General features: G+C 40.0%; 1 protein-coding gene across 18 annotated transcripts in view; it reads right to left on the bottom strand.

Annotated features, from left to right (window-relative positions):
* Positions 1 to 13,053, bottom strand: part of TLN2 (talin 2) — a 424,341-nt gene that overhangs the window by 178,145 nt on the left and 233,143 nt on the right. For all 18 annotated transcript variants that reach the window (XM_072738715.1, XM_072738723.1, XM_072738718.1 and 15 more), the window contains 3 exons: positions 12,436 to 12,588; positions 10,529 to 10,671; positions 8,831 to 8,958 (listed from right to left, as the gene is read on the bottom strand). In XM_072738715.1, the coding sequence (XP_072594816.1) occupies positions 8,831 to 8,958; positions 10,529 to 10,671; positions 12,436 to 12,588 (424 nt within the window). The remainder of the gene's footprint in view (positions 1 to 8,830; positions 8,959 to 10,528; positions 10,672 to 12,435; positions 12,589 to 13,053) is intronic.

Raw genomic sequence — 13,053 nt, 5'->3', positions numbered from 1 at the left:
CCCAGAAGCCATTAAATGAGAGAAGGAGAACTTAACATGTTTGGGGGTTCAGGGTTTTGATTCAAATCTAGATGTTCACGAAACCTCATTTTCTTTTATAAAATTAAAGCTGTTCGTTCAAGTAATTCCAAAAGAAGGGTCCTATAGGGCAGCCCAGGTGGCTCAGCAGTTTAGCGCCACCTTCGGCCCAGGGCATGATCCTGGAGTCCTGGGATCGAGTACCACATCGGGCTTCTTGCATGGAGCCTGTTTCTCCCTCTGCCTGTGTCTCTGTCTCTCTCTCTCTCTCTGTCTCTCATGAATAAATAAATAAAATCTTTTTTTTTTTTAAGGGTCCTATAGATGTTCTATACTCTGGCAAGAAGTATACAAGTACATGAGAGTCAGCTGTGATTTGGGGGAAATGTGAACTACTTCTCATCCATCCCAGAATTGCCACAAGTGCATGTCCACAGGCAAGTCACCACTTCTCTGAGCTGGTGTGAGAGTCTAAAAAGAACATAGGGGGCAGCCCGTGTGGCCTGGGGGTTTAGCGCCGCCTTCAGCCCAGAGTGTGATCCTGGAAGACCTGGGATAGAGTCCCACGTCAGGCTCCCTGCATGGAGCCTGCTTTTCCCTCTGCCTGTGTCTCTCATGAATAAATAAAATCTTAAAAAAAAAAAAAAGTTAAAAAGAAAAAAAAAGAACATAGGCCTCCTTCCTAGGAGTGTTATTGCTCATAAATGGAGCAAAAAAGGAATCAGGTGTTTATCCAGCAAGGGTGGAAGCTTAGAAGGAAGGTAGGTAGTGAGTAACAACAGGGACAGTATCAGCCACAGGACACTGGAACACCCAGATTTCCTTAGTCCAGCCTTCATGGACAGTCACCAAATGACCAACAATAACATCTCCAATTTTGTATTACGTAAGGTTCTTAAAATATGGCTCCGAGGCCCAGCAGCATTAGTACCACCTGGGAATGTGTCAGAAGTGCCAAGCTTTAGTCTTTGTCCTAGACCAGCTGAATGAGAGGCTCTGGAGATGAGGCACTGCAGTATTATCAAGCTCTCTGGATGACTCTGATGTATGCTGACGTTGGAGAACCACTAGCAACACTGGGCTGAAAGCTCAAATGATGTATTAGACACACTTGAATTAGAAGCCAGATGAAAGATGAACATACCTGAATGACTGAGGGTACTAGTTAAGACCTGGCTAACTGCGATGAAGAAGTGGGAGAAAGGAAGCATCTGTTGAGCTGGGAAGCACTTAGTCGAGGGAAGAGGTGGAGAGTAAAGACAACAGCATGGGAGAAGCTCAGGAAATGGTTTGAGGACCTAACCTCACCCACACAGCAGTTCTGTGCTCCAGAACCAATCCCAGTGCCCTTTTATCTAAAGACAGGAACCCATCGAAGGGCTTAAGAGGCACATGGAATGAGATCAGTTCAGTGGTACCTGGTTTGAAAGTTCTGGAGTCTGAAAATAACTAGGGAGGTAGGCACCAACATAAGGAGGCTGCTGCTAGCAGGTAAAGTGAAGGTACCACTGGATGGCCATGACCTCCTCAAACTGACAGGAGCCCCACGGGGTGGGGGTGGTGGAGGTGGTGGTAGGGGTGAGGAACAGGAGGTTAAGGCAGAGCTGATGAAACACACAAGCTGAAATGCCTCCTTCACCATTAGTTTGAAAACACGATCTATAGCCAAATTATTCTGAAGACTAACTCCAAAGGAGGAATAGGAGTTTGAATAAATGCCAAGAGAAAAACTGACTCGAAGTCCCCTACTACTGCGTCAAAAGCTTTGTTGACTTAATTGTGTTAAGTTTGTGGTGAAAAACTTCCAAGTCCACTCTGAATTCTTCAACAGAGGTTCATAGATTGGGTTGCTTTGTTCTTTCAGTAGGTACATCCCAGGCACATGCCGAAAGGACCAGGGGCTATGGTCATCAAGGCTGAGAGAGGTCCTAGCCTGCTCCCCACCTGCCTGCATCCAACCACTGGGTCACCTCCCCTGCAGCACAGCCATGAACTCTTGCTGTCTGAACCTCAAGGCCTGGTAATTTTGCCTTTGCCAGATGTCAGAGATCCAGATTCAGTGAATACAAACAAGCTTTCTCACCTCACATGTACTCTTTGTGATGGTTTCAAAAAAATTAATTGTAGAAAACCTTGGAAATACATATTGTCATATTTGCTTTATGATTGCTACTTATTTTTAAAGAAATAGAGATTAGAGATTTAGCTGAAATCACATACCATCCTTCTTTCTCTCCTTAACTGCACTTTCTTATAGTTTCCATACATGTTTGATTATGGTCCTACTTCTCCTTGTACCTATAAATCTATTATTTCTTTGTATTTTTAAATTTACCGAATTCATTCTCTGAAATGTCTTGTTTCCTCTGTAAAGTACTTTGATGTTTTCATATATTTAAATTTGTGCCCATCTAATAGACATGAAATGCTACATTCTTATTGATTTTGCATTTGGTTTACTTATGAGGCTGAATATTTTTTCCATATCTTCATAAGCCAGTTGAATTTCCTCGTAAGTACCTGTTGCTATCCTGGGTGGTCATTTTCTTAGTTTTGTTTTTCTGAGAGCGTGTGCAACGTGCACAGGGGCAGGCGGTAGGGAGTGCCAGAGGGAGAATCTTTTATTTTTATTTTTTTCCAGAGGGAGAGTCTTAAGGAGGCTCCATGCCTGGTGCAGAATTTGATCCCATGATGATACTAAGATGACAACCTGAGCCAAAAACAAGAGTCAGCCACTTAACCGACTGAGGTACCCAGGCCCTTCCCCTTTTTTTTCTTTTTAATTATTTCTGGATATTAGTTCTTCATAGTGTATATTGCAAACATGCAAATTTCTTCTTCCCACACTCTGGAGCTTCACTCAATTTGGTAATATATTTTGCCTATTATTTTAATTTATTTTTATTTTTTTTAATTTTTATTTACTTATGATAGTCACAGAGAGAGAGAGAGAGGGGCAGAGACACAGGCAGAGGGAGAAGCAGGCTCTATGCACCAGGAGCCCGATGTGGGATTCGATCCCGGGTCTTCAGGATTGCGCCCTGGGCCAAAGACAGGCGCCAAACCGCTGCGCCACCCAGGGATCCCTATTTTAATTTTAATAAAGATGTTTATCAACCTTTAGAACTCTTATCACCCAGTATCAGTAATAGAGTATTTTAATTACTATAGCTTTGTAAGAAATGGGGTATTTGGGTGAGTCCTTCAAATTAACCTTGGTCATTCTTGAGTCCTAATGCATATTAATTTTTTTAGTTTTATTGAAATATACATAAGTTTTTACTTACTGAAGTATAACATACAATATCCTATTAGTTTCATATATACATCATAGTGATTTGATATTTTTATACATTACAAAATGACCCCTGCAATAAGATCATCTGTCACCAAAGTTATTACAATATCATTGACTATATTTCCCTATGGTATACATTTTATTCCCATGACCTATTTACTTTGTAACAAAGTTTGTGTACCTTTAATCCCCTTCACCTATTCCAATTCAACAATCCCACTTCTAGGTATTTAATGGAAGAAAACAAAAATATCAATTTAAAGAGATATATTTACCTCCATGTGATTGCAGTATTTATAACAGCCAAGACACAGAAGAGACCCAAGTGTCTATTGATGGATGAATGGTTCAAGAAGATGTGGTGTATATGTATACAATGGAATGTTGTTTGTATGTATGTAGCCAAAAAAATAAAATGAACTTTTGCTGTTTCCAACAATATGGATGGAGCTAGAAGGCATTATGATAACTAAGTCAGAGAAAGACAAATACCTTATAATTTCACTTACATGTGGAATTTAAAAAACAAATGCAAACAAACAAACAAAAACCAAATGCATACATAAAACAAAATAGACTCATAAATACAGGAAACAAACTGTTGTTTACCAGAGGGGAGGGATTGGGGGGTAGGCAAAAAAAAAAAAAAAAAAAAAAAAAAAAAGGTCAAGGCGGTTAAGAGGTCCATATATATTTTAAGATTAGTTTTTCTCATTACTTGCTATGTGGGATTTTGATTAGAATTGAACTGAATTGATAAACAAATTTGAATTGCTTTTACGACATCCAGCCTTCCTATACATTAATATAACAAACCACTTCATTTATTCTCTTCAATGAATTTTATCATTTCATTGGTTAGATCCTAGAGTTTTTTTTTAGATAAATCATACTTTTGGTTACAAAAGGTCTCCCTTTTTAAACTTAAAATACTATATATGATTTTATATATAACTTTAAAATAGTATATGTACATGTAATTTTGTTCTATAGTCCTGTAGGTGAGTACGAATACTATTGTTTGGACCTAGGTAGTGATAAGCAGTTATATATTTACCTTTTTTCCAGGGACTTTACTCTTATTAGCTCTAAGAACTTTCTCTGTAGATTGAGTGGATTACATATGCAGATAATCCTATCATCTTTAAATAATGACAGTTCCATTTTTCTAATTCTGAAATTATTCATCTTTTTCTTTATGTTTACTTATTATCTGCTCCTCTGTACTAGAATGTAGGTTTCACAAGGGCAGAAATAATTGTATTTTTACATTATTCCAACTCCAGTGCCTAGAAGGCATGCCATAAATTGTTCAATAAATGTTATATCCTTAGAAGATACTAGTTCTAACTTGCAGCTACATCTAAATACATGTCATGTTGGATTCTGTTAATGTTTTATTGATTTGGGGGAGGGCATCTCTATCCAGTTTAAAAGTTTTCCACATCTATATTCAATTTTGGTATTTGATTCTACTAGTTCCAAATTAAGTTGAGGAGGGGTTTTAAAATTTTCTTTCTATTCTCCAAAATAACTTGGACCTAAGTTTTCATTTGTTGTTTTGTGCGGTTTATTTTAAACTGATAAGGCAATTTCTTTCAAGATTAGAGATCTACTCAGATTTTCTCATCACCCATTTTTAATTTTCAATTTTTTTGGCTTCAAGCTTTCATTTCATTCTCTTATGATTTTTAAAATCTCTTTATCTGAAGTTCTGCCCCATTTTTTTTTAATTAATTTTTATTGGTGTTCAATTTACCAACATACAGAAAAACACCCAGTGCTCATCCCGTCAAGTGTCCACCTCAGTGCCCGTCACCCATTCCCCTCCAACACCCGCCCTCCTCCCCCCTTCCACCACCCCTAGTTCGTTTCCCCGAGTTAGGAGTCTTTATGTTCTGTCTCCCTTCCTGATATTTCCCAACATTTCATTACCAATAATGCTTCTTACTCTTTGCCTTTTTCTGCTTCTGTTTTTTTTCTTGATCAAACTTACCAGAGATTTACATATTTATTTTTCCAAACAGCAGCTTTGGGTTGTGTTAATTTTATGATTTCAATTTCATTACTTTCTTTTGACTAAAACAATTTCTTGGGGATCCCTGGGTGGCGCAGTGGTTTAGCGCCTGCCTTTGGCCCAGGGCGCGATCCTGGAGACCCGGGATCGAGTCCCACATCGGGCTCCCGGTGCATGGAGCCTGCTTCTCCCTCTGCCTGTTCTCTGCCTCTCTCTCTCTGTGACTATCATAAATAAATAAAAATTTAAAAAAATAAAAAAATAAAACAATTTCTTTGTTTTCATCTTGTTCTTCTCAACATTGAGGAAAATATGTTAAATTATTCCACTGAAATTTCATATCTGAAGTTCTCCTTATACTCTATCTTTCCTTTAAATATTCTAAAGTAATGTCAGGTGCACACAGGTTCACAATTTATCATCCCGGCAAATTAGTCTATCTTTGTAATGACCTTCTCTGTTTTTACTTAGGTTTTCTTCGTCTTACAGCCTACTTTGCGTGACATTAAATACAGCCTCTCCAGTTTTAACCAGTTTCCTGGGACATCATTTTCTATGTGTCTTTAAAGTTTCCTGTGTCCTTAAAATAAAAGTATGTCTTTTAGAAATACTATAGAGCTAGACAATACAAGAATCCTTATTAGTAGTTGGATTTAAGGGTGCCTGCCTAGGGGGCTCAGTTGGTTAAGCATTTGCCTTCAAAGGAGGTCATAATTTCAGGGTCCTGGGATGGAGCCCTGGCATCAGGCTCCTTTGCTCAGCAGGGACTCTGCTTCTCTCTCTCTGTCCTTCCTACTCCACCTCTCCATCTCCATACACATGAAGTCCTCACGGAGTTAAAGAACACCATGCAGCAGGCTTTCTGCAATCATTTTCTGAACTTAAAAGGGCAGGAAGTATATACATAATTATTGGATTGTGTTGTGCATATTTCATGCTCTGATGAAATATTCCTTTCTGAAACTCTTCACAGAGGTCTTGAAGGAAAGTGTCATGTAGATCAAGTACATCAGACTAGATTTGGGAGAACTGGCTGTTTTCTGGCTCCTAGCTCTTTCTTCTGGTTCTGTACCTTATTTCCATCTCTGTCTCTCTCATACCTATTTTCCCCATATAGAGTAGACAGGGAACAGTCAATAATCCTTAAATCTCTGAAAACTCTGAAAATCTTATATAGTCTTTGATTTTCATTGTTCTAAATAAATACTTTCACCTCGGTGGTACTGAGTCCAGAAACCATTAAAGGGTCTGTAGAAGGATGTGGAAGGCCTTATAGAAATGTCCACAACAGACTTGAGCAAAAGTGCTATACAAATTTTCAAACAAGTAAGACGTGTACTCACGAATGCACCTCATCCAGAAGCTATGCAAGTGATATTGTGGCCTGGCTGTATCTTCAACCTGGTTTTGTGACAAGTCTAACCTCTCTACTTTTTTTTTTTTCTCTTAAACTCTGAATTCATTCAAGTGGATAGCACACATGAAAGCTAGCTGGAGGAGAACAAGGGCTGGCAAACATGGCCCAGCCAGTCACCAGGGACGGCTCCGGCTTATTATCCCTGAACAGATTCTGAATTTCCAATATGTAGTCAGGGAAATGTGACCCCGTCATTTTGTTTTAATTAAGAGGAGATGAATATCCTCAGGAAATTTTACCTGTACAATACATGCAATAATGTATACAATTAAACATCTACATAAAATGAAAATGCCTCGTTACCTAGACTAGATTTGGTCTAATTAAAAAGTAAATCATATTCATAAGAAAAAATAATTGCCACTAGGCATAAGCTTGTTTTAATTTGGAACCTGCATAAGGATACACATACCACTAGAGGCACGAGCTTCATATTATAATCTCAGAAAAAAAGTAAACTGACTGAATACGATTATGTAATCTTGCCTACCAGAGTTAAAACAAGGGGCATCTTTAGTGGAGTGTAGGTGTGCAGCATTCCATAGGCCCCAAACTGCAGAAGATACTGTAATAGTAATATCAATGCTATGATGCCATTTGAAATCCCCACACAAGTAAGTCATCTGCGGTATCACAGAAAAGAGAAAGGCCAACTTCCCATGGTTCCTGAAGGAAGGAAACCAGACTGGGTAGAAATGGGTCCTGAGGAACATTTGGCCACATGATTTATTTGGAGGATATAAACAAAGTCAGTGACAGGACATGTGTAGAGTCATTCTCAGACACAAGGTCACTGCACAGTATACTGTAGACCAAAGCATCACTTTGGAAAGTCTCCTTGAGATTCATTAGCCACAGGGTAGAGCATTTTTGGTCACAACTCAGTTTAGAACCAACACCATGTTGGCCAAGCATCTCTACTACCAGGAAAGAAGTCAGATTTTCTTCTTATTCTAGGACATATGCTGGTCCCAATTACTTCCCACCAGAGTAAAAGTGGGGCCAAGGACCATGGAAGCACTTATGTGATCCTCTCCCCTCAATACACTTGGACACAATGCAATGGATGCCCTACTCAACACATCCTATGTTGGCATAGCCTATAGAAAAGTGATGTTGGCTCCTAACTGACCTTCAGGTCAGGTCCCACTATCAAAGCTTCTACAAGTTGTACTTTAAGTGATAGCAGGATACTGATCATGTCAAGACACTGAGTATTTGTGAGGAGTGGTGGAGGGGGCTTAGCCAAATGTTTCATCTGCTCTAAGAGGAAGCAGAAGAGAAAAAAGTGCCAGGGGTGGGGTGGGGAGCAGGTAAAGGAATGTTACCAGAGGAAGAAATACATCAAACTCTTGGAGAAGCTGAACAAAACAGAAGGCAAGAGGACTTTAAACAAAAGCAGTCTATGTGTGGTTTGGCCTGTCTGCTATGTATTTCTAGGAAATCCAGCCCTAAGGTCCATGTTCTGTGAGGCCATGATTTATCTGTAGGTTTGCTTTCTCTCAAATCTCCAAATACTGAGCTCTCTCCCAAAACACCCCATCATTTTATGCAAGAGAACCAAAGACCAGATGTATGCAAGAGAACCAAAGACCAGATGCACTTTCAGAGCAATGAAGAAGTCTTAAGATCGTAATAAAGAAGGTGAAGCTCTTTTATGCTCTGATGTTCTAATATAGGAGAATATTGAAAAGAAATTAAAGATGAGAAAATCTGGCCCCATATGAAGAAGGAATGTTCTAATGGGAAGAGATTTCACAAGACGGAGGTCCTGAGTTCCTCAACTCCAGAGATATCCCAGGACAGAGAGACCATGTCTTAGCAGGATGCTAAAGATTGTGGTCTCCATGGAATCACCCTCTGCCAGAACTTGGAGGAGTAATCATCACAGACATTCCAGCATTGAATTTCCAGGCCTCTTTGCTTTCTCCAACATCCACAGATGTGATCATCTACTCAACTGAGGCAAAGTTAACAACCCCACAACTGACTGAAGCTAGGGTATGTATTTTATGTAGCTGGCTCAAAAATAAATAGTGAGGAGAAAAGAGGAAAAAAAAAACCCCAAGAGGTTATTTACTCTAAGAATCCAGGTTTGTGTTTATGTTCCACGTGAGGTCCAAATTGTATCTGGGCTTGAAATCCTCCAAACTCACAAGCTTTCTCGAAGGAGACGGGGTGGGAGCCATTCAGGATGTCATCCCGAGCCTGAAAGACAAGAGGAAGCAAAAAGCATCAGGAGCTTGGGGGAGCCATGCCTACTCTCCAGGGACACATTCCTGCATCTGAGTGCATCCTCTCTGTTTGGCAAGGGAGAGAGCCAGCCAAATAGGAAACAGCCAGGACACTGCGGGTGATTGTGGCACACGAGGAATGAGGCAAAGGGAAAACAAGTCCTTTCCTCAAACTGCCTATAGATAGAAAACATCAGCAGTATCCAGAGAAAACTAAAGCTTTAATATCATCAAGGAAGGTAGAAGTGATCATGAAAAATAAAGAGGCAAAGGGAAATCCTTGTGATTCACAATATACTTTTTATGGCCGTAAATCATTAAAGCTAACAGAAAAATTACCTAGAGGTAAAATCAATCCAATCCCCATCCCAAGATAAAGGCCAATGTAATGTAATGTGGTGGCAGGGGGAGAGAGATAGTAACTCAACACTACAGCCATTTAAGCAAAATAGACAAAATGCATAGAATCAGGAACTCACCGTGTCTGAAGTTCTTCTCTCAGTTCCTGATCCAGCACTGCTGTTGCTATTTTATTCTTGTCTTTTCTTTCTCTAGTTAAATGATTCCCAGACCACTCACCAGCAGATACTCTAAGCTATGGCTCTGAGTCTTAAACCAACAAGCATTTTCTTGGTGCCTTGTTCTCCTCTTTTCTGCCTCCCAGGCCCCTCCCCTCCATGGCATTCTGGTACCCACGGACTCAGAGGTTAGCTAATTTGTCCTGTGAAAGGCCAGACAATATAAACTTATTAGACCTTGTGGGTCATATGGTCTCTGTCACAACTACTCAACTCTGCCACTGAAACAGGAAAAGAGCCACGGACAATATGTAAGCAGTTACATGATATGGAAGGGGTTTACCAATGTGTAACACAAACGAATGAGCTCTGTTTCAATAAAACTTTATTTACAAACACAGATGATGCCATGATAACATTTTAGTGACCTCCTGCATTATTTCTATGGGTAGATAACTAGGTAAATGGAAGGAGAGGAAAGGGAAGGAGGGAAGAAAACAATGAAAAAGAAAGATCAGGTTTTCCTCGAGCCGAAGAAAAGACTGAGGACAGTCTGATATGAAATCAACATCTTACATATTGGGAAACTGCGAATTCTGGGAAGTTAAATGACTTATCTGAGTCTCAACAATAGGCTAATGGTGAAGACATAAAAGGTTATGAAGAGACTATCTTTCAGGTAATGAGAAATATGGATTTTCTGACCAATATTCACTCGTATCCTAAGATATTAGCTAAGAAAGCTTTACTGCAGTGGTGAGCCAGTCAAATGTCTCCAAGTCAGGCAAAGAGTTAGTATTGGCCACCAGGTCCCAATCTGGGAGGCCAGAGAAAGGTTCTCTTTCTCTGTGGAGCATCAATGTGTACCACAACCAAACACTTGAGGAATCCCTCAACAGCGTCCCCTGGAAGCTAACTGTAGATCACAAACACCACAGAAGCTGGAGCTGAGCTCCAGCTCACCACAAGCCACAGCCAGGAGCTTCCTGAATTCTCTCCACCCTCACTGAGCATTAAATGCTGTACCTGAACATAAAGCAAGTTCAGCTGCACGGGGTCTCTCGAGTCCACATTCTGATCGGAGTAGAAGAACTTCCGTCTAAGCAGCAATGTTTCATGTTCATCTACTCCTTGTTCTCTGAATGTTCGGCTGTGATCCAGCCAATTTACTGCAACACAATAAGGCAGATGAAAGAACTCTATTTATTCTTCCTCTTGGTTTGAAGGGATTTATCAAAAGAGAAGTGGATTTCTGGAACGCTGATATTCAGTTAGTTACTTATATTAGAACTGTGCTTTTTAATTCTGCAAAATACTTTCACATATACTATCGTGTACCATATGATACACCAAAAAAAAAAAAAAAAAAAACTGAGAGAAAATTTCCAGCCATTCCTAAAGGTTTGTTAAAGCCCCACAGTCAATTTGTAACATGGGGGGGGTGGGGAATAAGAAAATCAATGCTTTATGCCAAGACACCTAAGTTAGCATTTTCCTTTAAGGCAACAGTGGATACTTCAGTCTCATTAGGTGAAATAATTTATAAACTGAGCATATTGAGTTGCCACCACCTGTAAAAGGAAAAGGAAGGAAAATAAAAGTAACTGGATAGGGATGATGGCAGTGGGGGTGAGGTGGATATATATAACAGGAACTAAGGGATCAGGGGAAGAAGAACCCTACCCGTGGCCCTGCTTGGATCTCATTCAGAAAACGCTCACCTGTTATCTGGGCACACAGAAATGGACCACCCCTCTACACTTTCCACAGCTTTCATTCCCATCCCCGAGCTTAGCACACACACATTGTGAGTAAGTATTATAAGCCTCACTGGATTCTAAGCAACTTTAGCACAGGGAATGTGTGGGAGTGATCTCATCTCCCACGGTACCTGGGAGAGTATCATGCACATTATAAAAATCCTTGGGATTTGTCTACCATTGTCTCACTTGGAAAGAAGTACGTAACTTGAAATCAAATGAGGCAGAAAAAAATAAAAAAAGAATGGAGAAAGGGTCAGAGGAAATGAAAGCCGCCCTGAAGATCAATAAACATAATGACAATGATGACATCTTCCCAATGCAGCAGCAAGAATAAAGAGCGAGCAAGCGAGCCTGGGAAGGTCTATAGGAACTGTGCATGAAGTAAGATCCTTGATTGGGGGAGGAGGAAGGGAGGAAGGAGATGTGGGGCAATCAGGTGCACACAGCATACTTGGGGGATACACAGGGTGTACATACTGGCTTTTCCAAATATTAACTGTGTAGTCACAGAAGAGGACTCTCCTATAATGATATTACCATTTTGTAATCTCTAAGGAAATTATGGATCTAGGCAATGGTCATTAATAGCTGTTAATATCACAAAAAAAGGAAACAACCAAGTACAACTCTCTGATGGAAGTACACACCACCACATAAGGAGGAGTCTTCACTTGAAAAGTATACACATACATATGAAACTGATCAAGTTTCCAGATCTCAGGAATTAAGAGAGACAGAAGTCCATGTCAGAGGATACCACAATCAATAAAATCCAGACTATAGAAAACTTGATACAAATAACAATCTGTTTTCTTCTTCCCAGAAATTCCAAGGGGTGGGGGGAGAGATGGAGAAGTTTGAGATGAAAATAATTGTTACACTGTCCAGTCTTTTTTGGACCCCAGTTTAAATAAATTATTAGCTTTTGTAAAAGACATTGTGAACATAATTTGTATATTTCACATTAAGAGATAACTTTTTTAGGTGTGAAATGACACTCTGGTCACTTCCTCCCTTAAAAGCCCATCCATGTCACAGACTAAAGTATTTACAGATGGAACGAAGCAACAGCAAAGGGAAAAATCCCACCCAGAGTCATGTAGGTGAAGGAAGGGCAGTGAGGCTTGACCACGCCCACACCGGGCCGCCGCTCCCTTCACAGACACTCACAGTCGTCATCTGTGTGGAGCTTGGCCTTCAACTTCTCCATTTTCCTCTCATCTCGCAACAGTGTCCGGTCTTTCTTTAGCGTACCCGTCCCTTCCTCCTTCTTTTCTTCAATTGTTTCTTGGATTAAAGAGTACTCTTCATAGTTCGTTATTCCTAAAAATATAAATTTAGGATAATTTATAAATTTGTAATTTAGGATTTAGGAGAGCGATTATGCTGCTGTCACTCCTTCCCACTGGGTGCCTGTGGGGACTCCTCCTTGGAGTCCCTGGTAGTGAAGGACAGAAAGAGGCTTTACTAAGCTCAGGGTCAAGGGGCCATCCACAGAGTATACATTAAATAACTCTGGCCAAAAAGAAGGTTTTTCAGCTAATGAAGCCACATTGAAAATGTCACATTCAATTCTAATTTTCAAGAAATAAGCAGTCTAGACCATGCAGAACAAGGCAAGACTGTGTCAATCAAGTGGCTGAAGCAACTGGTCTTCCTTTGGGTAGAGAGAAGACTAAGACAGGGCAGGATACTTTCTCCAAATATTTGAAGGGCTTCATGCAGAAAGGAGACAGACTTATTCTTTTGAGGATATTAATAGAAGCTACGAGAAGAAAAGTTATGTAG

The sequence above is a fragment of the Vulpes vulpes genome, chromosome 15, assembly GCF_048418805.1.
Source record: "Vulpes vulpes isolate BD-2025 chromosome 15, VulVul3, whole genome shotgun sequence".
In the NCBI taxonomy this organism is placed as follows: Eukaryota; Metazoa; Chordata; class Mammalia; order Carnivora; family Canidae; genus Vulpes; species Vulpes vulpes.
This window is presented reverse-complemented; position numbering and strand designations above follow the sequence as displayed.